At 36.3% G+C, this 27,828-nt stretch overlaps 1 protein-coding gene across 6 annotated transcripts in view; it reads right to left on the bottom strand.

Annotated features, from left to right (window-relative positions):
• Window positions 1–770: 770 nt before the first annotated feature.
• The window catches only part of slc4a4a (solute carrier family 4 member 4a), a 61,052-nt gene continuing 33,994 nt past the window's right edge, over window positions 771–27,828 (bottom strand). For 3 of the 6 annotated variants that reach the window (XM_059550200.1, XM_059550199.1, XM_059550194.1), the window contains exons 8-26: window positions 26,709–26,866; window positions 26,481–26,568; window positions 25,709–25,863; window positions 22,755–22,868; window positions 21,926–22,100; window positions 21,033–21,166; window positions 20,336–20,607; window positions 17,028–17,098; window positions 11,711–11,896; window positions 11,342–11,455; window positions 10,419–10,580; window positions 6,748–6,926; window positions 5,744–5,816; window positions 5,600–5,668; window positions 5,200–5,373; window positions 4,612–4,776; window positions 4,116–4,209; window positions 2,598–2,677; window positions 771–1,852 (exon numbers count right to left, since the gene is read on the bottom strand). In XM_059550200.1, coding sequence (XP_059406183.1) covers window positions 2,634–2,677; window positions 4,116–4,209; window positions 4,612–4,776; window positions 5,200–5,373; window positions 5,600–5,668; window positions 5,744–5,816; window positions 6,748–6,926; window positions 10,419–10,580; window positions 11,342–11,455; window positions 11,711–11,896; window positions 17,028–17,098; window positions 20,336–20,607; window positions 21,033–21,166; window positions 21,926–22,100; window positions 22,755–22,868; window positions 25,709–25,863; window positions 26,481–26,568; window positions 26,709–26,866 — 2,427 coding nt within the window. In that variant the 3' untranslated portion in view covers window positions 771–1,852; window positions 2,598–2,633. The remainder of the gene's footprint in view (window positions 1,853–2,597; window positions 2,678–4,115; window positions 4,210–4,611; window positions 4,777–5,199; window positions 5,374–5,599; window positions 5,669–5,743; window positions 5,817–6,747; window positions 6,927–10,418; window positions 10,581–11,341; window positions 11,456–11,710; window positions 11,897–17,027; window positions 17,099–20,335; window positions 20,608–21,032; window positions 21,167–21,925; window positions 22,101–22,754; window positions 22,869–25,708; window positions 25,864–26,480; window positions 26,569–26,708; window positions 26,867–27,828) is intronic. The other 3 variants (XM_059550195.1, XM_059550198.1, XM_059550197.1) reach the window with 1 other exon arrangement.

Here is a 27,828-nt window from a genome sequence, read left to right as displayed (position 1 = left end):
AAATCTCACAGGCAAAGTTAATGTTTGGAAATGTAAACTGATATTTCCTACTGACACATCACAAGCAAAAGCTAGAAATAACAGACTTTAAACATTTTTGTGTGTGTGTGAAAATACTAGTGGCCTAAGATGTTTGCACAATACTGTGTATATATATACTGTATATATACTGCATATGTAGGGCTTGGAGTCTAGTGTAGAAGTAAGTAAAAGTATTAAAAAATAACGCATGAAAAGAAATAAGGAGACCATTTAATAAATTCTGTTCATTTTTTAATATTCATTTTCATTTGAAAAATAGAAATTCTAAAATAATTTCAGCTGTTTTGTTCTAAAAAAAAAAAAAACCCACAAAACTTGATTAAAAATGTATCTTTGTTACACACTCTACAATTAATATGTAGCATTATTTAAACTTTCAAGAATTTCCCCAGACACGCTTTCACATATATTTTATCTTTAGGTACCCCCAAAAAATATAAGTTAAAAATATTTTACTTACAAGGTTAAAAGAAGTTGATTTCGAAAACACAATATGGAAACTACCTGTATACTGTAGATCAATTGAATTGTTTTTTTTTTGTTGTTTTTTTTTGTTTTTAAAGAAACAGGAAAATAATGACAAATGAGCAGGAATTGACAAAAGATAGTGAGTTCTTGAAGGATCAAAGAGAACGCTTAGGACATGCACTGATGTCATCGTTCAAATGCATGTACCGCATTGTTGACATTTGCTGACTCGATTTTTTTTTTTTTTTTTACAAATGACAACTTGCAATATGACATTCAGATACCAGAAATCAAGTAAATAAAGCACAAATAAAAAAGTTATCTGAATTACATGAGACAATCTTAAAACTAAAGGAATTTCGTGTATTATTGCAATTCAGGTTTAAGCCACTTACGTAAATCGTTTGCAGGACAACAGACCCTGGAGTACATGTCGGTTTACACATAGACTTTTTAGGGTTTCCATAAACAGGTGACGAAGCAAATGCCTAACACGACTTGAAACACTAAATGAATTAATAAGCTTTCTAAATTATTCAAGCTTATTAGAATGTGTCTGGATAATTAGGCATAAATACTGTTAAAGGAAACATATTCAAATTTAATAACACAATTATATTATAGGAAACAATATGAAAAATAGCTGGTTCAATGTCAGTCAATAATATTAACCATCATTAAAAAGTTAATCAACAGTTACATATTACAATATATTGCCACAGTTGTTCTCTCTCGTCATAACAGAAGTCATTTGTTGAAAAGTTTGCTCAAGATGTACAATAAAAAAAATTAACATTAAGATCTCATGCTGTGCAAATAAAAATGGAAAAGTTTACTTTTTACATAATGCCTACCAGGTAAAACAGAGGTAGAGCAGCAAAACAACGGTAAAGGAAAAAAAGTGTCATGTTAAGTGAATTTGGAAGAAAGATTTCTATTGTATTGGATGAATAATGGAGAGAGTAGTTGTGGACTCATGGAAAACAGCTACAGCATTTCTCTACAGCTCAACACATAAGTCAAACAATGAAATGAATTGCATAATATAAAGGGATTACAACTTGCAAACTGTAGTGATTAAGTGAGTGGAAGACAAGCATTCCTCGAGCCATTCTTTAGTCTTCACAGAAAGGATCTGTGATGGGGGACAGTCTTTATTAAAAGATTCCTTGGCAAACGGCTTTCTGCAAAATGGAAGAGCTAATAAAATCTACAGTGTGTAGCAGATTGGAGGAGTTATATGGACGTCTCAGACCCTCGACTCTTCCAGTGGTAGCCATTGTTGTCATCTGGGTCCATATCAATTTTGATCTGAGGCACATTTAATGGCAGTCTCTCTGAACTGAAAAAGACAGACTCGATTAGTCCACTTCAGAATAGCCATTTGATTTATTTCCCAGTAACTACAAAGAATTTCTTTGAAACTTAACTTGTGGTTCAAAGAATTATTTGAACAACTAACATATGTAAGGACTTTATGTATTCACAATGCCTTGGCAAATTGTTATTTTGTTAGAAATTATAGTAGCTTTCAGTTCCTGCATCCTGATCTTGTTGTACCGTATTTTTCGGACTATAAGTCGCACCTGAGTATAAGTCGCACCAGTCCAAAAATACGTCATAATGAGAAAAAAAAACATATATAACTCGCACTGGACTATAAGTACATTTATTTAGAACCAAGAACCAAAAGAAAACGTTACCGTCTCCAGCCGCGAGAGGGCGCTCTATGTCTTCAGTGTAGACTACAGGAGCACTGAACAGCATAGAGCTCCCTCCCGCGGCTGGAGACGGTAATGTTTTCTATTGGTTCATTTCTCTTGGTTCATTTCTCTCGGTTCATGTCAAATTAATTATGATAAATAAGTCGCACCTGACTATAAGTCACAGGACCAGCCAAACTATGAAAAAAAGTGCAACTTATAGTCCGGAAAATACGGTATTATAGTAATGTGCTAAAAAAGTTTTTTGTTTGTTTGACATACTGTATGCAAAATCTGAACACAAATTCCATTATTGAAATTCACTGTGTAGCAATCCATCCACACTATAAATTCATATTACTAACAACAGCTTGAGATGTGTACCTTGACATCGGGCTGGTCTGAAAGTAGTTGCGCTTTTCAGCATGACGAATATCGGTCAAGGAATGAAGGGGACTTTTCTCCTGCAAGAGGGACACATGGTCCGTTATTAACACATGCTTGGCTTCATGTTCTGCTGAACACGAGCATTATATGCCACCTTCATGCAGTTTCATCATACAGGATCAACAGCACCAGCACGCTTTATACACCAGATACATGCAAAAAAAAAAAAAAAAAGCCAAACACAATCACTGAAGACTAAAGTCCTCCAATGATTTCATATCGAATTCATGCTGGGATTTCATGGGACTATTTTTAATTAGCATTTTCATTAGACAATTACATCTTTATACAGCTACGAATTAATATGTTAATATGTTAATTTGCTATAGCTTGTTACATGCTACAAAAGGATGAAAAAAACATATTTTTTGTATTATTGTCACTCAATTATGATCCCTGAATTCATGTTAGCATAACACAAAAGATAGTGGAATAGGGTATGCAAAAATGAAAATGATCTTAAAATGTACTTCCCCCTCACGCCATTGAAAACGAAGATGAGTATTACTTCAAAACAGATTAGGAAAAATTAGTTAAAAAAACGATATATATATATATTTATAATCACTTACATATCAATGGGTCCTTTGCAGTTAATGGGTGCCGTCAAAATGAGAGGCCAAACAGCTGATATAATCCACAAGTAATCCACATGATTCCAGTCCATTAATTGAAAAATGAAAAAGCTGCATGATTGTAATAAACAAATCCAACTTCAACCATTGCTTTTTTATAGAATATGCCATGGGTCCTCTATCCATGCTATTGCTTTATCCAGTAAAAAAAGAAAAAAGAATCTGATTCTGAATCAGGAGAGAAATATGCACAGATCAAGCACTGTTTACAAATGAAAACAGTCCAAAACAGTTGTATCTTGAGATTAGAGGATAACAAGGGATGGACTTTTCCACTGGATTAAGCATATGGATTATGGTCTCGTATTTTGGCCAGAAGTGATGGTTCACATATTTAATATCTGTGCAGCCTTTCACTTTACAAAATGTTAAAGGATGGACTAGAGTTGTGAATTATTGTGATGTTTTTGTCAGTTGTTTGGATTCTCATTCTGATGGCACCCATTCACTGAAGAGGATCCACTGGTGAGTGAGTGATATGATGCTACATTTTCTCCAAATCTGTTCCGACGAGGAAAGAAACCCATCTAACATCTTGCATGGTCTGAGGGGGAGTACATTTTCAGGAAACTTTCATTTTTGAATGAACTATTCCTTTAAGTATAGCGTAACAATTAACTAAAATGACAAAAGTAAAGCAAAACGATTATGACAGGGCGAGAAACGGTAATGAAGCTGACAGCTACAACCGAGGTCTGACAAGCTTCACAGGTATTATGTGACAGAGGAGCAAGTGGAAGCATGCACCGCATATGAAAGAAAGAGAAAGCAAACTGCTCATGCTGAATTGTTCAAGAGGCCCCAGGTCCAGTCTACTCACTGTCAGAGGCCTTATCTCCTAAAAAAGGCTCCTGCTCCATCATGTCCATTGGGATTTTAATGCTGGGGATATTCTCATTGTAAGGATAGTCAGACTGCACAGGGAGAAATGGTCAAAAAGTTCTTTAGGAACTGAACCAGATACACCAGTAGTTCACACTTCCTCTTTCACAGCCGCCCAAATTTTCATAGTATTAAACTCAACAAAAAAATGGTTACGAAATATTCACAGCTATCTGACAATCATGACTGCCAAGCTTCTTCAGAGTGTGACTGAGGTTGTTTTTTCTAATCTTTTAGCTTTGTCATTGCTAATGTTTTAAGACAAAACTAATGGAAAACAATAATTACAGAATTAATCAATAAATGATTAAAAAAAAAACTCTTTCAATCAATCATCAGAACATAATGTGTATCACACACGTATTCAATTATTTTATTAAAGGGCCACTAAGCCCGAAGTCTTCTAATACTAATATAAAGACATTTTTTCTTACATCTTCCATGTCACTGTCTATGCTCCCTTGTTTCTTCTTTTTCTTTCTCTTCTCATCTTCCTTCTTCTTCTTATCCTTCTCGGGTATGACATCATCCAGGAAACTGAGGTCATGCTGGGAGAAGATATAGTCCAACGCCTTCCTAACAGCAACCAAAGCCAAGATCTGACCAATGAGAATAGCAAATGGTGCTCTTTCAGTTAGGACATATACTACAGATGCATTTTGCAAACATATTGGAACTTGACTGTCTGTTAATATTATTACTGACTGACAAACATCTAAACATTACCAACATTCTAGTGCAACATGCATTTTGTCGCTTTTCTAACGGGATGCAATACGTGGCACAAGTACTATAATAGCCAACACTTTCGAATAATTCCAAATTGTTTTAATGCTTCTGAAAGAAGTCTCCTATGCAGTCTTGGTGAGCAAAAGAAACTTCTTTCAAAAACATCTCAAGTACTCCAACTTTTTAATGGCTTGTGTAATATTTAGCCTTGAAGCACTAAGTTTTACCCTCTCAGCCACTTCCAGTATTAATGTTCAGTGTAAAATCAAGAACAGGTGAAAGAGGTGACTGACCATAACAGGAAAGACGATGGCAGCCACAGTGGACTTGAGGATCCAGAGGAGCGCCAGGCAAAGTATCTGGACGAAAGTGAACAGATGGACCTTCCTCAGGGGCACATGCCGCAGGTAGATCAGGTCTGGCTGGTGTTTGGCAGGCATGAGGAGCAGCTTGAGTCGATCCATAAACTGAGAACCAAAGAGCAATATTTAAAAAGGTCAAACGATTTCAAATAGCGATTATTAAAATAATGTAATATTTTTGTAAATACCCCGATTTGATTATATCTCTATGAATTTAATTCCACTTTCTTAAATTCCAATTTGAAATATAATTCTGCTTCCCAGAAATTTCAGTTAAAAGGCTGTTTTTCAATTCAGTTTTTAATAGCACAGAATTGTGTCGGTAACTCACCTGCACTCCGTTGAGAGAAGCCACTCCCATGTAGAGGAAGACTCCATACAGCACTGGCATGGGTATAAACTACAGGAAATAATTATTCAGTTAGAACAGAAAAAGAAAATCTCACACATGCATGTGGATGTATTGTATTGTTACCTTGAGGATAGGAGACATGAAGACAGACAGACCGGTGAGGATGAAGACAAAGACACCAGTGACTCTCTGTTCCCTGAAGAGGAGACAATTTCAAAAAGAAATTTATATATACTGTATTTTAAAATGTAATTTATTCCTGTGATTTCAGCAGCCATTAATCCAGTCATCAGTGTCACATGATCCTTCTAATATTCTGATTTGCTTCTCAAGAAACACTTATGTGATAAATTGTTCATCTTTAGGAGTCTTTAATGGATACAAAGTTCGAAAGAACAGCATTTATTTGAAAAAAAAAATACAATGTTATATTATAAAAGTCACTTGTAATCAATCTCATGTGTCCTTGCTGAATAAATGTATTCATTTTTTTGACAAAAGAAAAAAAATCTCACTGAGCCCAAACTGTTGAACGTTAGTGTACAGTATGTGGGGTTATTTGGCTATTTCAGCTGCACCCATGAGTGCATATCTATACAATCTTCACAGACCAACAGACATTTAGTGTATCACTGTTTAAATTACAGGAAGAAGTCAAATGGCAGATGCCTTTATCCAAAGTTACTCCCCCTGGAGTGACTTGATCAGGCATAAAGGTGAAAGTTTATAGATTTGAACCTGCAATCTTGCAGTCACCAACTCGCATCTTTAACCATTAGACCCCACCTCCTTAATTACAACTAATAATTTCTAATTATAATATCAATTATCATTCATATCTGAAATATTTTAGAGAATTAAATCATGTTGAATTGCTTAACCAAATCAGAAAAGCATTAAAAATACAACCTAAATACAGGCACAGTGTTTTCAGCAGAACTAGGCCTGTTTACGTTTGTTCAGCTTACAGCTGCATCAATAAACCGCCAGGAGTTCAGTCCAACATGCAGGCTTTTAACAGGCGTCCCACTGAGCCCAACTGTAATCACCGAATGATCCAAAAGCTCTATACTGTACAAATACATAGGAATCACCAAAAATCATCTTTTATATGCAATAGAACATACCTGACACCCAAAAATTTAGGCTGTTCGCCAGGAGCGGATGTCTCGGTCTCCATTTTCAAGCTGTCAATGTGGGCGATGGATATCACTGTGGCAGCTACATACCAGGGCAGACCCATAAAAGAGCATACTGCTAACAGCACAGCTACCCAGAAGAGATCCAGATGATAGCCTGCTCCTTTCTGATCAAGACAGAGAAAAGAGATTGTTTGATTTCATCACTCATAACAGTGCTTGGTAACATTTTACAGCAATAGTTTATACCCTAGAGTCATTTTTACTCTAGTAGCTCTAAAGCTGCATGCAGAGTAAACAATGACTGACTTTTCCTTTAAATAATCCATCAAGTGCTTTATTCTAACAAATAAAACTGCTCTGCATCACAAAAAAGTACAGTACATTATGTCACCAGGGCAGTGTAATTCTCAGAGATGAGAATAGGGGTTCTTCCATGGGGAGGCACTATAGTGAGAGGACACAATGTTTTGAGGCCAGTCTCACATTACAGGCCAAAAAAGAATAAATGCTTTGCCTTTGTCTGATTCACAATTCCTCATTGTTCCACTCAGAATCTGGACCAAAAGTGTGACGCGGAGGTGAAACTGCTTGGTGAAGCACTGAGTTTGAATTTAAAATGATTTCAATATAATTAGTGCTGTCAACGTTAACGCGTTAACGCATGCGATTAATTTTTGTCTGGTTTAACGTGTCAAAATATTTAACGCAATTAACGCAGCATCGGTATTTTCTGCCATCCGTTGGCTAGCTTTACATTATATGATCACGCTCTTATTCATTTAAATGCTTTTAAACATTTCAAGCGTGGCAAGACTAAAGAGAATGCGCTGTCTGTGAATGCCCTTATGTGACACATACACACGTAGGCTACACACACACACACAATGCATAGACAGGGCGCCAGAATCCAGTTCTCTTAAGCGCTTGAACTACAACCCGAATTCCGGAAAAGTTGGGACGTTTTTTAAATTTTAATAAAATAAAAACTAAAAGACTTTCAAATCACATGAGCCAATATTTTATTCACAATAGAACGTAGATAACATAGCAAATGCACATAGCATAGCAACTTTATGCACAAAATGAGCCCATTTCAATTTTGATTTCTGCTACAGGTCTCAAAATAGTTGGGACGGGGCATGTTTACCATGGTTTAGCATCTCCTTTTCTTTTCAAAACAGTTTGAAGACGTCTGGGCATTGAGGCTATGAGTTGCTGGAGTTTTGCTGTTGGAATTTGGTCCCATTCTTGCCTTATATAGATTTCCAGCTGCTGAAGAGTTCGTGGTCGTCTTTGACGTATTTTTCGTTTAATGATGCGCCAAATGTTCTCTATAGGTGAAAGATCTGGACTGCAGGCAGGCCAGGTTAGCACCCAGACTCTTCTACGATGAAGCCATGCTGTTGTTATAGCTGCAGTATGTGGTTTTGCATTGTCCTGCTGAAATAAACAAGGTCTTCCCTGAAATAGACGTTGTTTGGAGGGAAGCATATGTTGCTCTAAAACCTTTAAATACCTTTCAGCATTCACAGAGCCTTCCAAAACATGCACGCTGCCCATACCGTATGCACTTATGCACCCCCATACCATCAGAGATGCTGGCTTTTGAACTGAACGCTGATAACATGCTGGAAGGTCTCCCTCCTCTTTAGCCCGGAGGACATGGCGTCCGTGATTTCCAACAAGAATGTCAAATTTGGACTCATCTGACCATAAAACACTAATCCACTTTGAAATAGTCCATTTTAAATGAGCCTTGGCCCACAGGACACGATGGCGCTTCTGGACCATGTTCACATATGGCTTCCTTTTTGCATGATAGAGCTTTATTTGGCATCTGCTGATGGCACGGCGGATTGTGTTTACCGACAGTGGTTTCTGAAAGTATTCCTGGGCCCATTTAGTAATGTCATTGACACAATTATGCCGATGAGTGATGCAGTGTCGTCTGAGAGCCCGAAGACCACGGGCATCCAATAAAGGTCTCCGGCCTTGTCTCTTACGCACAGAGATTTCTCCAGTTTCTCTGAATCTTTTGATGATGTTATGCACTGTAGATGATGAGATTTGCAAAGCCTTTTGCAATTTGACGTTGAGGAACATTGTTTTTAAAGTTTTCCACAATTTTTTTACGCAGTCTTTCACAGATTGGAGAGCCTCTGCCCATCTTTACTTCTGAGAGACACTGCTTCTCTAAGACAAAGCTTTTATAGCTAATCATGTTACAGACCTGATATCAATTAACTTAATTAATCACTAGATGTTCTCCCAGCTGAATCTTTTCAAAACTGCTTGCTTTTTTAGCCATTTGTTGCCCCCGTCCCAACTTTTTTGAGACCTGTAGCAGGCATTAAATTTTAAATGAGCTAATTAAGTGAATAAAAGTGTAAAATTTCTCAGTTTAAACATTTGCTACGTTATCTATGTTCTATTGTGAATAAAATATTGGCTCATTTGATTTGAAATTCCTTTAGTTTTCATTTTATTAAAATTTAAAAAACGTCCCAACTTTTCCGGAATTCGGGTTGTAACAATAAACATCCCAAAGTGCCAGTTTTGTCGATTATCCTCATAAGAGCAATCTTAAATGATTTATATAAAGTCTAAAATGAACAAAAAGAGTTGTGAGAGAATGAGGCGAGATCCATAGACAGTATATAAACGGTGAGATCCGCGTGTCTGTCTGCTCTTAAAGGGACAGCAGCCAATAAAGCTTCCTGTCAGTAAAGTTAAAGAACAAAGGGAACAGAGAAAATGACTCGCTGCTCTTGACTAAATAACTTTTGTAGCTTTAATAAGGATTAACTATTTAATTTATAGTTTATGCAGTACAGACTGCATATAACTTTGATAACTTTATTAAATTTCTGTATATTTCCTAACTGTTAAGACAGGAAGGGCAGGAGTAAACATGACATTTATTATGTTAGCATTGTTTTAAGTTTACTTAAATTAAAAACTGTTATATTTTTGAAGCCTAATAATAAATGTAAAAAATTTAAAAAAATCAGTAGCTGTATTAATATCAGTAATACTGGCCTTCATTCATAAAAAGATTCCATTTAAACAAGTATTTAAAATATACTGTCTTTATGTTGTTTCTACATTAATTTGATTAACTGTGAAATTATTACATTAAAAAATATATTAAAAACGTACAAAAACATTTCTTTTTTATTGCGATTAATCACAGAAAAAATGTGTGATTAATCTAGTTAAAGTTTTTAATCGATTGACAGCACTAAATATAATATAACCGTGTGTAGATTTCCTGATTATCCACACAATCTGTCTAGCTGTCATCTTACAAACTCAGTATATTAAAACCACAAAAACAAAAAAATCCTTCAGTTTTCAATTTAATATAAAAAATTCAACAAATATCAATTCCTGAATTATTGATGTGCAGCTTTTTCATCCCTTTAGTTTGCATCAGACCATCTGTTTAAATAATGCTATTTTTGTCTCCAAGTGCTGATTCACATCCTCCTGACAAAAGATGAAAAAGCTCTATTTGTAAGAGACTTTCTATAAATATCCGATATAGTTGCCTATGGCTCTGTGAGTTTTTCCTGTGGTCCTGAGCGGCTCAAAGTGAGCGGGATAAACCATCTGGCTCAGGAAAGAATCACACAGCAGAGTCACGGCAGGCCTACCTTCAGCTTGTGCTCCTTGCGATTGACAATGACAGCGGTGATCTGCTGATCCATGAAGAGCAGGATGGTCACCAGCAGGGCAGGCAGAGCTGCTGCCAGGTACACCCACCAGGGGTTTCCTCCGAACGGTGGCACAAACCAGCCACGGTTTGGGCTCGTTGGCTGAGGACACAAGGGAAGAGCAGTTTGAGGGTCACAGAAGTTTGCGGTCCGGCCACTTGGCAAATGTTTACAGGAAACGAATGGTAACATCCTGAGTGGACTGGCACTGACTCATACTGTGAATCTTTACTTAAGATGCAGCAAACAGGAAAAGGCCAGCCAGTGTACCCTCTGATATTTGTTTCCCTGAGCAAAATCTATTTCTATTAAGCAGACCCACTGGCCACCTGACTAGAAACACCATGTGTCATGTAATGACCCATGCAGTGTTCACTGTGCCAGTACATTCAGTAGAAATAAATAACATCTAAATGCAAGTTAATCTCTTGATTACACTATCTGTCACATTATTCTATTTATACACTGAATACATTTTTTTTTTAGATAACCACAGAAAAACTCATTATAATGTAACTAATTATGTAAACATAAGTTGTCAATAAATTTAAGACAGAAACAGGCCAAACTTAGTGTAATGGTTTTTGAAAAATCAGCTTTGCAGTCATAGAAATAAATTACACTTCAAAATATAATAAAATAAAGAATGGCTATTTTAAAATTTTAATAATATTTCACAATTTATATTTGTATTTTTTGTATTTTTGATCAATTAAATGCACCCTTGGTAAGCATAAGAAAAAAAAACTTCCGGACCCCAAATTTCTGAATGGCATTGTCTGTTCTAGAGCAATATTAGAAGTGCACATCAGAAGGAACATCTCTTTACAATAAAAGACAGACAATATGGACAGAAAGATTACCTTAAATTCACTTGGCACTATGAGCTTTGGTGTATCGACCCCAACAAGAGCATCCACACCACAGAAGATCAAAATTGCCAGGATAATGGCAAAGTCACTTATGAGTTTTCTCACCTAGGAAAACAGGGGGGGGGGTACTTTTTTTAGGAACTACTGCAAGAAATGAGTATGATGTCAGTGGTCTTTGGCCTCAACAACTGCAGTATTGATTAGGAGTAGAGACTGGTTTTACAAAGCTATTGTCTACCTCCCCACAGTATATGGATTAGAGACTAAATATTGATTGCCTTTACACATGCTCTATGATTAGAGGCACAGATTGACAAATCCATCACAAACACTCCACAGGTGGACAATGTGGCTACTTACAGTAGTAGGAAAAAACGGACTGGTCTTGAATTTCTTCAGACACATGGAGCAGGTGTAGGTGCCAAAGAAAAGGATGAAGGAGATGAGGGTGATGTCGGGCACAAAGTTGCAGGCTTTGCCCACTAGCTCCCCTCCGTATTTCAAGCATTCCTTCTTTGACAGTGAGGACCAGCTGGCATTCAAGCGCTGCACAAATGACACAAAGACATATGATCAGAACATCAAATCTACAGGTGTCTGGATCAAACTTATTGTTATTTAGTGGCGCTTTGCCATATATTCCATGCATTATCATGGAATCATTATCATTAATATTATAATGACCGTTCGCAAAGATCCGCCTAGTTTAGTTACTGTGTGACAAGCCAGGACGCTCTCACGAGTCACGCACATCATGTTCTCACTCACACAGTGAAAAATACATTGCAGGGGCAAAGACTACGATACACTGAGTGATTACGCATCAACATACAAGAGAAAGCTCAGAGCATCTTACTGGGTTGACAACCATTCCGTCTTGTCCGTATTGAACTTACACGGAAAGCACTTTGTTCCGTATTTTTGAGAATCAATTCAGTGCAAATCCATGACAGACACACACATAGCATCTAATATATATGTCAGACTATGAACGAAGACATTTGTAGGATATGATAAGAAAAAAAAACCTGACGGTGTGGTAGATAGGCCTACTAATTTCTCCCCGTTTGTCTATGATCAGCGTAGCGTTTTAACATCTTGGAACATCATCAGAGAATGCCCTTTTAATTGGTCGTTTCAGTCATTGTGAAACACGTATCGTAGCAACGATGATGACAAGTGACAACAGCGGGAAATTTAAAAATAACTACCTACGAGCAGTCGGCAAAAAAGAAAAGAGCACAAAAATATAGAATTGAATGGGAAAATGACTACCCGTGGCCAGTGTTGGGGAGTAACTAGTTACATGTAACGGCGTTACGTAATTTAATTACAAAATTAATGTAACTGTAATTAGTTACAGTTACTAAGAAAAAATGAGTAATTAAATTACAGTTACTTATGAAATTTTGAACGATTACAAAGTGGATTACATTTGAATATTTACACACATCCACATACAGATTTAAATTATTCCTTTCCCAAATTGCACTGACTATTCTGAGACATACCACCCTAATAATTTCCGGGATGCGGAAACACAAGTCTAGTTTGTAGAATTCAATCATAAAAACGGAATGCCTAACGCGGACGGAACATGCCACATTTTGGATGACTAAATCAAAAGTAGGTCAGTACACTTGAATCAAAACATGACATGGACTAGTGTCTGTGAATATTAAGCCCCAAAAATGCAATATATGACTCCTGCACGTTCTGCGTGTCTGTGGAAATCAGGCGCCGACCGGACACCGGGAGAACCGGGACAATTCCCGGTGGCCTGGCAGCCGATTTTGCCCGCTATTTTAATATCATTATTGTATAATTGCACGCCGAATGTACTAAAGCGATCATTTGCGAATCCGCCATTTGATAATTAAATCTCTAATAAATCATGAATTGTTAGTCATGACTCGCGCGCTCTCCGCGCCTCCGCCAAACGGTTTGGATCAGACTCAGAGTAATCAATGCGAGAGAGAGAGAGAGAGAGAGAGAGTGAGAGAGAGAGAGAGAGAGAGAGAGAGAGAGAGAGAGAGAGGACTGCTGGAGCAGAGAAGCAGAACTACTGTTCAGGGTTTGAGGTCAGTTTCATCTGTAAAGATGCTTTTTTGTCTTTGTTTTTTTATTTATTTAATCAAGCAGCAGCACGTTGCTCATCAGTCATCACTCAAAATAGGCTACTATATAAAGGACATCGTTATTATCTGTAGTAATGTTACAGTAGTAATTTAGCTGAAAAAAAAATCACATTTTTTTTTTATAGGTTTAGGGGGAGCTACGGACAGACAACAACACAACCCTTACGAAAATTAACGTTTTAATATATTACTATAAATCCAGAGAAAATAGTTACTATTGTTTAACTGTGGTAACCAAAAATTTAAAATGATTTTACAAATTGAGTTATTTAAAAATAAATACAAATCCATTTGCAAAAAACAAAACAAAACAAGGTTATTGTATATAGGCTAAAAAAAGCATGGTCAATTTTTGTAAGGGAAGAACATGACTCGTGTACAGTATTAGGATTTTTCTATAAAGATGTAGTATTGTGGAGTATTGTTTTGTAAAGTATAGTTTTGTTCAATCAGTTCAATCAAAGTCACGAGAGGGATGGATAACAGGGCAAAATAAAGAGACTGAAGAGAAAAATGGAAGTGAAGGTGCAGTTCAGGAGAGAACTTTTATTTATTTAGCATGTCCCCAAATTAAAGATTTAAACCTTTTTTTTATCTCAGGTCCATACCAAAAATAGTTTTGTCCATGAATTTGTTTGTATGAGTTTGAATTTTCCAGTCTGAATTTTTTTCCCAGTCCGCCCCTCCTGTAAATTAATGGCAAAGACATGGTTTCATTTACTACACATAGGCCTACTGAAGCTCGCAGTGTTTTCAACCTCTGCCATCTCAATATAGGAGTACACGAGCACATAAACATAATTTCTAGAACTGTTCTGTGTCACTTCATGTGCATTTTACTTATTTTGAGAAAACTATCATCATATCATATACAAAGAGACAGCAGTTTAAAAAAAAACACCAATGTTTCAGGAGTTTATTACACAGAATACGACACATGCTTATTAGATAACTGTATTTGAGTTGATGTATATGCTTTTATTTATTATTCTTTAATTTTCACACATTTGGAAAAGTAATAAAAAGTACTCAAAAGTAATTAGTTACATTACTTTAATAAAGTAATTGAAAAAGTTACACTACTATTACATTTTAAACAGGGTAACTTGTAATCTGTAACCTATTACATTTCCAAAGTAACCTTCCCAACACTGCCCGTGGCTGGAATGAGTGAGAGACAATGAATACTAGGCCCATTGTACCATATGCCGTCGCGTTTTTTTTCTGTTTGTCACGGCGGAGTGTGGATTAATGCTTATTGGAGACGCCAACCATTTCAAACGATTCAGTTCGATTTGGTGAACTGGTTCAAGAAGATCCGGTTACATCGAATGATTCGTTCGCGAACCGGATATCACTATACTATTGTGTTTTGAAATTTCTCACAAAAGACACGGAAGAGAAGACAATGATGAATAAAGTCGTAGTTTTTGCTATTTTTGGACCAAGATGTATTTTCGATGTTTCAAAAAATTCTAACTGACCCTCTGATGTCACATGGACTACTTTGATGATGTTTTTCTTACCTTTCTGGACATGGACAGTATACCGTGCATACACTTTCAATGGAGGGACTGAGAGCTCTCGGACTAAATCTAAAATATTTTAAACTTAAACTGTGTTCCAAAGATAAACGGAGGTCTCACAGGTTTGGAACGACATGAGGGTGATTCATTAATTACATAATTTTCCTTTTTGGGTGAACTATCCCTTTAATAAGGTATCCGGAGGAGGGAAATAATTATTATTTAATTAATAATAGTTTTTTTATGTATTATTGTTTTGCACTGGAAAGAAAGTTAACTATAATGGAAGTATAATTATATAAAGATATTTACACTACACTTCCTTAAAATGTTGTCTAATTAAATTACAAATATAATTTTTTTGCACTGGAAAGAACATTCTAGAAGTCTAATTCTATTGAATAAGTTTGCACAAGGCTACAGAAAACTGTTTTTATTTTATTTTTCTTCAAATGCAGTCTAAGCCAATGAGTTTTTAATGTTATATGTTGTATTTGTTTAAGTTATAAAACGTATTATAAACTAAACAAATCCATGGTTCATTGTTAGCAAAATGATCATGATAGCCTTTTTATTTAACATCTATGTGGTTCAGTCTTGTATATTGATTAGGCGTACTTTGCTATTCTATAAATATAAAGGCTTAATAAGTTGTATTATAATATGCTATAATGTATGAAATATATTTATCTAAATGTATCAATTCATTTCCACAATATTCACCAGAAGTCATAATTTCAGGAGTTATTTTTCAAAATTTCCTTCCGTGGGGGCATGTCACTGGGAGAAAATTAATTTAGTAAATGCTCGTTTTGAGACCATGGTGAACTTGAGACAGTTTTGCACAGGACACTTGAGTTCAGACGCTAAGGTCTTAAAGTGACAGAAGCTGCTAATAAAGCTGCTGTCGCCATTTGTGCCAATTTTAATCAAACATCAGAAAGAAAGTAATTTACTGCCCTTGACTGAATCACTTTTGTAAAATAAATTAGAATGAATGTTGAATTTATAGTGAAAACTATGTATTGTATATTTTATTACTTTATACAATATAATATTATTCAGTGCTTTAAGTTTTTCAAGTAACTATTTTCTTAATTGTATATTGTAAAGGAATTGGCAACTGTTAATCTGAATTATTCTACATTATATTTATGTAAAACAACTTCAGCAATATTTTAGAAAAATACTGGGGGGGCCCTGCAGTAACTCATAGCCCCGGGGCCCAGTAAGCTCTTAATGCGGCCCTGGTGACAATTGTGTTATGAACAAAGCAGACCATTGAACAATCTCCAGTTTCTGTTTGAAGGCAGATGCTTTGTTCTTTTCACTCTCTTAGAAGTTTTAAAATCACTCTGTTACTGTTCAAGCTTGCACACAAGGTGCGAAACATGAGTTATGGCTCATTCAGTCACAAAGATATTGGCAAGGATTTGGGCATTATGTTTCACTGATCTCAAACTGAGGACTACATCTGAATGAAACCGCTGAGAGATCTCTATTATTCGCAGCTGGGAGCTCAGTTTGGCTTTAGAAGAGGACAAAATGTCAGGTAGGATATATGAAAACAGCCAACAATTTAAGGATTAAAAGGCGCCATATATTTTCTGAACATAACCAAGACAAGGAAGTTATCTCAAATGTGTTGTGTAAATTCTGTTTGGTGACCTCAAATCTAACAAGTCTTAAAGGCTGAAATACACTACACAGGTTTTGTCCAGATTTTTTTTCCTTTTTAGTCTGGTGCAGTTGATAAAAATTGACTAAAGTCAGTGGCAGTCTACAGATTATGAGCAGCTGACAGATTACACAGAAAATCATGCAGTGTATAATGGGCATAGACTTTTCCGACTATGATTCAGTCAAAGGATATCAATTAGGTTTTATTTTTTAGCTGAATCTATGACATATTTTTTTTATTTGTCCTGTTTCTCCTAGAAATGAGGAGCATGCTTCTCACGCTTTATTACATCCTATACATATACCATATAAATGATGTTTTGAAACACTTACTGTATCGCTGTAATTTACGGTCCAGATAAATGTTGAATCAAGTGGATCAGTGTACACATCTGAAGAATTGGCTGAAAAACACAAAGGTCAAAGGTCTGAAGTGGCCTTTAGAAAAACATACAGTGGGGCTCAAACATGGAGCTCAAATCTGATTTAAACCTGGAGATTTAGAAAAATTCTGAAACTTTATTATGCAAATAAAAAGAAAAAAGAAAAAAGAAAATGCTACATAGAAAGGTTTTCACCTCTCATTTTTGGGACATATTTTCCCATTTCATGTGTAAAATTTCACTTTAACATTTGTACCATTTAAAGGGTTAGTTCACCCAAAATTACAATTACAATTCTGTCATTAATTACTCAACCTCATGTTTCAAACCAAGTAAGACCTTCGTTCATCTTCAGAACACAAATGAAGATATTTTGGATGAAATCTGTGAACTTTCTGACCCTCCATAGACAGTAAGGGTCCTACCACAGTCAAGGCTCAGAAACGTAGTACATTGGGTAACACTTTAGAAAGGGTAACACCAATTAGTTGCTTATTAGCAAGCATATTACTAGATTATTAGCCATGTATTATTGCTAATTAAGAACATACTAATGCCTTATTCTACTGGCCCTTATTCTACATCCCTAATCTTACCCAATACCTAAACCTAACAACTACCTTACTCACTATTAATGAGCAGCCAATAAAGAATTTATTTAGAGAAATGTCATAGTTAATAGTTAACAAGTTTTACCTATTCTAAAGTGTTACCCAAAAAATTACAAAAAAATGACCTTTATGGAGAGTACCAATCTTCATAAAGGAGGAAGACGGTAACTAGCAGGAGAGGAATTGTTGTATAAAGTCATTGTTTTGGGGGGTTTTTGCGCACAAGTATTATTGTAGAGTCATAAAATTACAGTTGAACCACTGATGTCACATGGACTATTGTTGTGTCCTTTATTGTTATGTCCTTACTATGTTTCTGAGCCTTCACCATGGTAGGAACCTTGCTGTCTATAAAGGGTCAAGAAAGCTCACGGATTTCATCAAAAATATCTTAATATGTGTTTGCTAAGATGAACAAAGGTCTTACATGATTGAAACGACATAAGGGGGAGGAATTAATCAGAATCCCTTTAACACACTTGACTCAGATGATGTCACTATTTTTTTAACACCCAAATCCTTTAAACTCTCAAAAAACATGACAGATTTCACAGGCAGATGCTCACACAAGTGCAAACATTTTATCACGGTTACGGGCGACTCAAGCACAACATACGTGCCAACCAGTCCGCAATGACCACTCTAAAATGTTCACCACTTCTCCACAGCATTAATCTTTAAAGAGACTCTTTGCTGGGTTCCCCTAACTGGAACTAATTTCCACACAGCTGTTGTTTGCCTCTGCAGTATCGGATTGGAGAGAAGTCGAGGGAGGGCGAAGAGGAGCAAACAGCGGTTTAGAGGAAAGCAGCATGAGTGGATGAGCACCCCACCCGCCAACTCCTCTCTGTACGGTCTTAATTCACCACACGCATGGAGGAGATTAACCCCAAACCACATCACGTCCACATCCACCCCCTAGATTGCTCCTTCATTCCTACTGAGGACACCACACACACAACGCCACTAGCACAATAAACAGATGAAGTGAATGTCAGAATTGTCAGCCACAAAACATTACACTGACACAAAGAAGAGATTTAATTATTACTTCAAAAACAAAGTTTTGTATTTGTTCATTGGTCTTAATATCAAACAGGCCCAGTGGTTTAGCAGTGTGATAATTGACTAACACATTCTTTCACACCAATATAAAACCTGCATGAAAAAACTAAAGTAGGTGACTGCATAATGTATCAACTCCTGTTCTTGCGTTCTTCTGTTTGGGATGGAAACTCAAGTCACACTTCAGTCGCTAATTAACTTGAGTGAAGTCACAGTCACAATAGATTTTGAGCAAGCAAAATTTCTCTGGACAATACAACTGTCATAATATGATGTTGCACTCTGTGGAATCTTTTATTATAACCAAATTGGAATGCATTCGCACCCGTACGAATGAAAGTCAGTGGAACGTACACTTTAGTTTGACCACTCTTTTAAGGTGGGGTAACATCTGAGAAATTTTCAGTGTAGTGAAAACAGCTTTTCACTACCGTTGCAAAAAAACTTCATGGTAAAAACTGCAGTCTTCATGAAATTCCTGACCTCGTGGATTCTATTTAAAATGCATGTATTTTGCCAGGGAAAAAAAAAAATGGTCAGACAAAAGTAAATGCACCCTTATTGATTTGAGACTTGACTTAGACTTTTGTATACAACTGACCTGAGATCTAATCTTGTAAACAAGTCTTGACAATTCCATTAATCTGAATCATGACACTCAGAAACTGCTGGTTTGATTCTTGACTTATACTTTATCTTCGAGACTCTGAGTTAGAAAAAATCTATGAGTGTATAGAAACCTACTGTCAAAAGTGACTTGACATGGATTGTGACAAAAGATTGAGCCTTGACTTTTACTGTATATAAGACACCTGCTATCATGTCTGGATATTGTAGCTGCAAGCCATATGGTGCACTACTGTGTCCTGCTGAAAATGAAGATGCAAATGGAATGAATAGCTATAGTATTACTGTAATATGAGGAAAAATTACAACCGAACTGAATCATCATGCACTTTACTGAGTTTTGGATATAAAGACAAAAGCAATCATCTGGGTCTGAACTATCATTTGAACAACCTGAAATAGTACGACAAACAGGACAATTAAATATTTATTTATAAGCCATGTGCCAGATGTCGACTTGGAAACATTTTAACAACAGCTGTACAAGCATCAACTCCATAAAAGACCTAAACATCCATCCTGTCATGCCATTGTGCTTCCACTGTTTGTGTATCACTGTCAATCAAGCAACTTCATTTTATCTTCAATTTATACTCAGGTCAAATATTTTTAAAACTACCAGATAGTCACAAATTGGAATGAATGTAAGGTAACTGCACTTGTGCTCAAATCAGCACATCTTGGATCCCAGCGAAGGGGAAAAAAAGGCACCTTTTGCTACATAATATCTGCTTCACTGAGTAAAATAATGTTACGTATGCATCAGTAATCTTTCTTTTTTTCTGTTTGGTCAGCACTTGTCATTTCTTGCATCTAAGTCAGAGACTTAGAAAGGTATTAATTCGTAATTTAAAACTAAAGTCAAAATTCAGGCAAGTTGGCACATTTTTCAATTAGCATCTAAACACAAAAACAAGCAAACTTCAGAGGAAAAAGAAGATGTAGCAGGTCTTACCAACAGTGGGCGCCATACACATGCAGTCATACTGCGTGACGTAATCGATTTTATAGTCTGAGTTGATGGGGTAATAATCAGCCAACTTCAGCATCTTCTTGAAGGCGTCATAGATGAAGATGAAGCTGATGAGTGAGGAGAAGCCCTCTTCTGTAAATCGGGTGAAATACTGCACCAGGAAGCTGGCGTCGGTGGCCACTAGGGCTAGACAGAAGAAGGCCGACCACAGACCGATCCAAAGACGGAACTCTAGGTAGTCGAAGTCATGCTCCCTGCGGAGAACAGTATGGACAGAAAATGAACTCAATTCCCTTCAACTTTCAGAACTTGGGGGTGGTAAGTTATTCTTTGTTTTTGAAAGTCTCTTATGCTCACCAACTCTACATTTATATGATCAAAAAGAAAGTAAAAACCGTAATATTTTGACAATTATTAACATTTAAATAACTGTTTTAAAACTATTTAAATATATTTTATATAAATGTCATTTATTCCTATGATGGCAAAGCTGAATTACACATGATCCTTCAGAAATCATTCTGATATGCCGATTTGGTGCTCAAACATTTCTTATTATCAATGTTGAAAACAGTTGTCCTGCTAAATAGAATCTTGGTTTCAGATAACTACTAAATGGTGAGCATATGCCTACTGCTTGGTTTGCAATGTCACATTCCGATCAGAGATGATGAAGCACCTGCTGAAGTTGAAGAGCAGCCTTTCAAACACCAGCACTGGCCCCGTACTGCTGAGGATTATCAGAGGTTGCCCAGCCAGGAGACAGAACACCGCTCCAGTTACCGCTGTGCCCAGAAAGCTCTCCAACACACCCTTCACACAACACATAAGAAAGAAAAATCAAAGGGTCAGGGGAAAAACCAACTGAGACTCACGCTCTGTGGACAGAAAGACTGTTTAAAGCCCTGTTCATAGGACTAGTTTTCCTTGTTCACAGACGTACTTTGGGATTTTATCCCATGTGAATCTGTGCTTTCTCTCACATAAAATCAGTAGAAATTATAAAGCAAATTACCTACTTTACATAATTTATGTACATAAGTCTAATTCATTCTTTCATAGTAATATCAATCACACTGTATAATCTACCGAGTTCAATAAATAGATTTTTATTACCAATAAATTGAATTAGGTGTTGCACATGGCCTGTTGCATAATGCCCATATCCAGACCATAGACTCCAGCCTTCATTATTAATTAGCCCTGTCCAAATCAATACATGAAATCACTAAACTGAACAGCTTTCCTGAACTGAAACACTGACTAGCCAAAGACGTGTGCAGCAGACCTTAGCATCTTTAAGACAAACAGTCTCTAATTATATACGATATAATTATATAAACTGTGAGACTTTAACTTACTAACATGACCTTTGAACTTGTGGTAACATTCCATAAGGAGGGCAGAGAAGAACCAGCTCCCAATGTGTGTCAGTTAAAGATTGACCAAGATTTAATTACACTATAATCCCTGCCACGGTTGGACTGATTCTTATTTAGAAAGGTTCGGGCACAGAGCACGACACATCCATATAATCATGTAGTTTCTCATGGTTTGCAGCTGTATCTTCACCTGCATGTTCTCTGTGGCGTCACCCAGCAATCCTCCGAACGTGATGGCATTGGTTACTGTTCCCAGGTAGATGAAAAGGATGGCAGACAAAGACTGGATGTGAAGCGCATCGTAGAAATCACTGAAGAAAAAGGGAGCTTTTCTTTTGATATCAAGAATAAGGCCTCCACAAAACCTGAAAAACAAAACATGACATTTTATAATTGCCACAGTGGTTTTCGTTGAATTGTATTACATTTCTGCATCTTATCTTAATCTGCATTCCTCTATTCACAAAATGCATTTCACTTCGTACAGTGGGGTTCAAAAATCAGAATGAAACTGAAATTATGGAATTTAATTCAAACCTAAAAATAAACATAAAATAAACCATGCAGCAATTGCAAGATTTCGAGAAATATTATTATATACTATTTCTAGGCCACTAATCAAAAGCAAAAGAGGGGTATACCAAATACTAAAACAATTTGAAATTCATTTTAATTTTGTTAACTATTATTTACATTTATATTTGAAAATATTAAATATTTTAAACAGTAGTATGTTTATTTCTATTATTAATTAGTAAAATGGATAAAAATCAATTTGGCACAAAATACTAACAGTGCACAGCAGTTCAATTGCCAAAGGCCAAGTAAAAAATCTAATCTGATGATAACAGTCTGTACTCTGTAAATGGAGCACAAGCTGACTTCAATGTTTGTCTAATATTAAGATAATTCTAGTCATTTTAAAGAGTCAAACAGACCTTTATCTGAACTAAACCATGGTGTTCAGAGGTTTGGCATAATATGTTCCTTCAGAAGAATTTATACAAACATTAACTCACTTCCCCGTCCTCTTCAGTTCATCGCCTACTGCGTGCCCCCCGCCCCCCTGTCCACCGCTGTGAGGCGTGTCTCCATTCATCTGTGTGCTGTCCCCTCCAGCATACATGTTCTTTCTGGACAACATAACAAGCACATGGAGATTGTTGAACAGAACACAAAAACTTTAATGTTATTACTGCCCTAAAAGAAAAATGACAAAAGACACACTCAGTGGACTCTTCATAAGTCAATGAAGACTTAATGTCCACGGCCTGAAAAGCCTGAATAAAAAATGTAAGGTCATACACTGGTAGCTAATGTCTAAACAAATGTCTTATGCAATATAAAATAAAATACAAGAGATACACCGTAATTCCATGTTATTCTTCAGTTCCCAAAATTACAATCTAAATGCCACGATATATGAATATGTTACTCATTGAACCATCCAGATGGAATCATAATCATTTAAAAAAAAAAACAAGGTTCGATAGATAGACCTATAGGATAATACATAATCTGGTAAAAATTTTCAAACAATAGATAAAATTATAAAATAACAGATAAAAAGAGAGAGAGAGATAACAGAACGACTTGATAGATAAAATGGTTAACTGATAAAATGATAAGATAGACAGACACACAGATAAACAGATAGAAAAAAGATTTAAAAACAGATGATTAGGCGTGGGGTGATGACCAAAATCTTAAATCACAATATGAGTCATTTTATTTCACGGTAACAATATATAAATACAATATAGTTATTTTTTCTTTAAATAAGGTTTTTATTATATAAATTTTTTTGGAACCATAGAAAATTGTGAATGCTTGTCACCATTGTCAATATCACGAGGGAAGTCAATATCACGAGGGAAGTCGTGGCCTAATGGTTAGAGAGTCGGACTCCCAATCGAAAGGTCGGCAGGAATTGTGGGTGGGGGGAGTGCATGTACAGTTCTCTCTCCACCTTCAATACCACGACTTAGGTGTCCTTGAGCAAGGCATCGAACCCCCAACTGCTCCCCGGGCGCCGCAGCATAAATGGCTGCCCACTGCTCCGGGTGTGTGCTCACAGTGTGTGTGTGTGTTCACTGCTCTGTGTGTGTGCATTTCGGATGGGTTAAATGCAGAGCACAAATTCTGAGTATGGGTCACCATACTTGGCTGAATGTCACTTCACTTCACAAAAGCACGATTAAATAAGAACAAAATACGAATTACAAGCAATATGACTAAAAAAAACTACAGTAGAACAAATAAATGAGAAATGTTCCATACATTGTATAAAAAGTAAAACACTGCATATTCTTCACTTTGTAAATTAAACGTTTTACATTTATTCTTATTAAATTTACAAAAGTGAGTTAGCTGTCACTTTAAGAGCTGCCTGGTTCCAATATACTGTTATACGTGTTTTCTTTCAGCTGTTTTCTTTCAATTAAGAATCACTGTGTTTATGAGGATACTTGCAAACAATGGCATTTTGATACAATTGTGTGTATTTAACTGTTCACCAGCTATAAAGTGGCAAAAATAACCCTGTTCAATACTCCCTGTTCTATGAGCACCGTCTTCATGTGTAGTGGTCGACCGATATGCATTTTTTGACATCCAATGCAGATGCCGATATCTTGGAAAGCAGGGGGCGATAGCCGATATAAAGCGGATATGATTTTTTAAATTATTATTATTAATATTTAAGAAATTAGAAATACTTTTACAATGGATTCAAAACTAAATGTGTAAAATAAACATGCTTTTTATTTTTCACAAATAAATAAATATTTAATATATATAAAAAATTAAAAAAACACTAACCAACAGGGCACTTAGTATTCTAGGATGTTTTTGTGCACTGGGAATCATATTTTTCAAATAAAGCCAGAGTAACCCTCATTTTACATACAGCACACAGAGAAAAATGAAATTAATATGACTTATTAACGAGAACGTATTATAAAGTTTGCCTTTCTATTACTAATAGGTCTATAATACTTTCTGTATACATTAATTCATTTGTTTAATAGTTTTATCTGATTATTAGACAGAATTCTATCCGTAGACACAACTGATGATCAAGAGAGAGAGTGTGAGCATTGTGTTGCCGATATTTGAAAAATACCAATATCGCCAAGGCTGATATATCGGTCAACCACTATTCATGAGCATTTACAGCACTCAGAAACAATTTCTCAAAAAGTGCGTGCATAATGCAAAACGAGTTTTCTTTCACTGATGATTGCATTTCAACAGTCTAAAATCACTTGTTTTTAAACAGCAATGCTTAAAAACCAGTGCAAGAGATAAGTTTTCATGAACACATAGCACAGCAATGTCACGAGTGTGTATCCGCCATAGACATGATAGTCCAAAATCTGGAATACTGGATACTGGAACCAGTTCAGTCTGATGTTTACATTCAACAAGCCACAAATTAATGTATGAGGTCTAGTGTGTGTAGTGTGTTGTTGTGTACACCGTGTGTTATGCTGGTGTGACTGACTGCTGCGGGCACACAGCTCGGCTTTATGGGTAATGCGGGCTGGTACAGATTGAGGTGGCAGGATGTGGAAGCAGCCTGCTGTCACTTCACCTGAAGCCAAAGAGAAGTGACGTAATTCATCTAATTAACCACTGCTCTGCTCCACTACACTTAATGAATGAATGGATAGCCTGGCCAACTGGCCTTTGAAACTACTTCCTGACTGTTTGTGGATTACATTATGCAACACACTGTATATGGCTTAAAGGGTTTGGCTACTAATATAAAAAAAGACATAAACTCAGTTTCTGCTTGTCATTTGTAACAATGAAAGACTGAAATTACCTTAAACTACCTCAGGGACAGCATCTGAAATGCTATTTCACAATTGTCTGAGTCATTTCAAAACAGGAACATTGACAGACTCTGATATGGGATATTTGGTGGGGCTTCAGCAAAAGAAAGATATGGGCTCACTACATAAATTACCTTTTATCAGAGGATGGCAGGGTTTTTGGTGGCTCTATCCTGATGGTAGGGTCCCATTCTCCAGGAGGGAGGACAATGACCTCGTCCAAGAACTCGTCAATGCCAGCAAGGAGATCTTGTCTGTCCTTGGCTTTGTACGCAATTTCATGGAAGACCTTGATAAGAGAACTTTGATTACTGGCCAACTCTCCCCACATGACTAATCCAAGCACAAACTGTTTTTTTTTGCTATATAAAATTCTAACAGAACATTTCAGGCACAGCAACTCAGTATCAAAACATATACGTTTTGTTCAAACATTTAATGTTTGGGATTGACAGGTCTGACAATTGAACTGACCTGATCATACAGGAGCGGCTTGAATACTGCTTTTAGGATTTAATAACTGAAAACAAGCCCCTTTTCAAGTATGGTGATATCAGCCATACTGAAGTACTAAAATTGCTCAAATTTAAATAAATTAAAGCTGACTCAAAATATAAAAAAGACTAATAAAATTACAAAATGCATAACAAAATAACTGAAATGGAAACAAAAAAATGTAAGCTAATTAAAAATATTACTACATTAGTACTATAATTCAACATAAATAACATTAAATGAACACTGGTTCTCTTACAGATTGCAGTTGTTGTTTTTTTAAAGTGTAAAAGCAACAGTATTTAGCACTCTTAAACAAGACTGAAGGCCATTGTCTGCTGTTGTGTGAACAAAAAAATTATGAACCACAATAGGACATAAAATTTTAAACTAATATTAGTCTGTACGTACCTCATCGGACATCAGAGTAGCAATTGCTCTACCAATTTCATGGTATGACTTGGCTTTGCCTTTGGGTCCAAGAAGAATGAACAGAAATCTAGGAAAGATAATAACAAACATTACGCAAAGTAAAACGCACAGCTTTTCTATTGGTTTAATAAGCCTGTTTTGAACTGAAGACCCTACACCACTGCTATGTTTTCCTCTTTGGATTCATTGGATAAAAGCAGGTCATACCTGGTGGGCACAGGCACTTCAGTCAGCGCCCCCAACATGACAGCCTGCTGCAGCCTCACAAAGGCCACAAAAGGACTGTCCAGAAAGTCCACTTCTCCAACGAGAACATTGGAAGCTTCAGCATCTCTGGGCAGCTTCTTCATGAACTTGTTCTTCAGCTGGACACATGCAGGATGGGATTTTAATGAAATTCAGTAAGGAGGAAGAACTGGGTAAACAAAGTGCACAAATCAAGCTCCAACACATGACCTCATTAAACATACTGCCAGGTTGGCATTCAGTGCCAAGACTTTCATGAAGATGTGATGAATCCAACATCTGCAACTGTCTAATTAATGGAAATCACAAAGATTGGTGGATGCATGTGGGATTGTTCATTCTAGGGATCAGCAAAGGCCCACTGGGACTCCTGCATTCTTTTACTCTTAATTCAGAGGAACCAGTGGTAACCAGTAAATTTATTTTATTTATATGGGTTGTTGTTGTTCCTACCAGTGATAAAATGAAGGCCAACTTCAAAGGCAGTGGCATTTGCCAGCTCAGACTTTGAGGTCATGCCAAATGTGAAATTTACAAGCCAAAGATAATTAGTACACCCTGCTCACATAACCATAAATTGTTAAGCAACTCCAACTTTTGCCTCCAAGGTCATCATTGCGAATCTTAACTGCTTAAAGTGTCACAACTACTCAAGCTTGATGCATATATAAAGTGCTTTAGGTTTATTACTTGCAATAATGTAAACGCATTATTGTTTAACAGTAAGACTAGAGTACATGACAGAAATCTAATTCTAAAGCTCATAAATCAAATTTAACAGCTCTGCTGATAACTTGAAAATGGTTTTATATAAATTTTAAATAAACAAATAAACAATAACATTCCCTCCTGAAAGTCTTATTGAACAGTCAGAGTAAGCAGTTTCGTTAACCATTGATGGAAACACAAGCACAATGGAAAACATTTCATCTGGAGCACCTGAGCACATGATGGGACAGACCTCTCACTCATCAACAGCACTAACATCATAGATCATTTGTTTTGAAGCTCTTGCTTTTATTCCATTATTCTGTTGCAAAACCATCCCATTACTGACTATAATTGAATTACTGTTTTAAGA

The sequence above is a fragment of the Carassius carassius genome, chromosome 5, assembly GCF_963082965.1.
Source record: "Carassius carassius chromosome 5, fCarCar2.1, whole genome shotgun sequence".
Lineage (NCBI taxonomy): Eukaryota > Metazoa > Chordata > Actinopteri > Cypriniformes > Cyprinidae > Carassius > Carassius carassius.
This window is presented reverse-complemented; position numbering and strand designations above follow the sequence as displayed.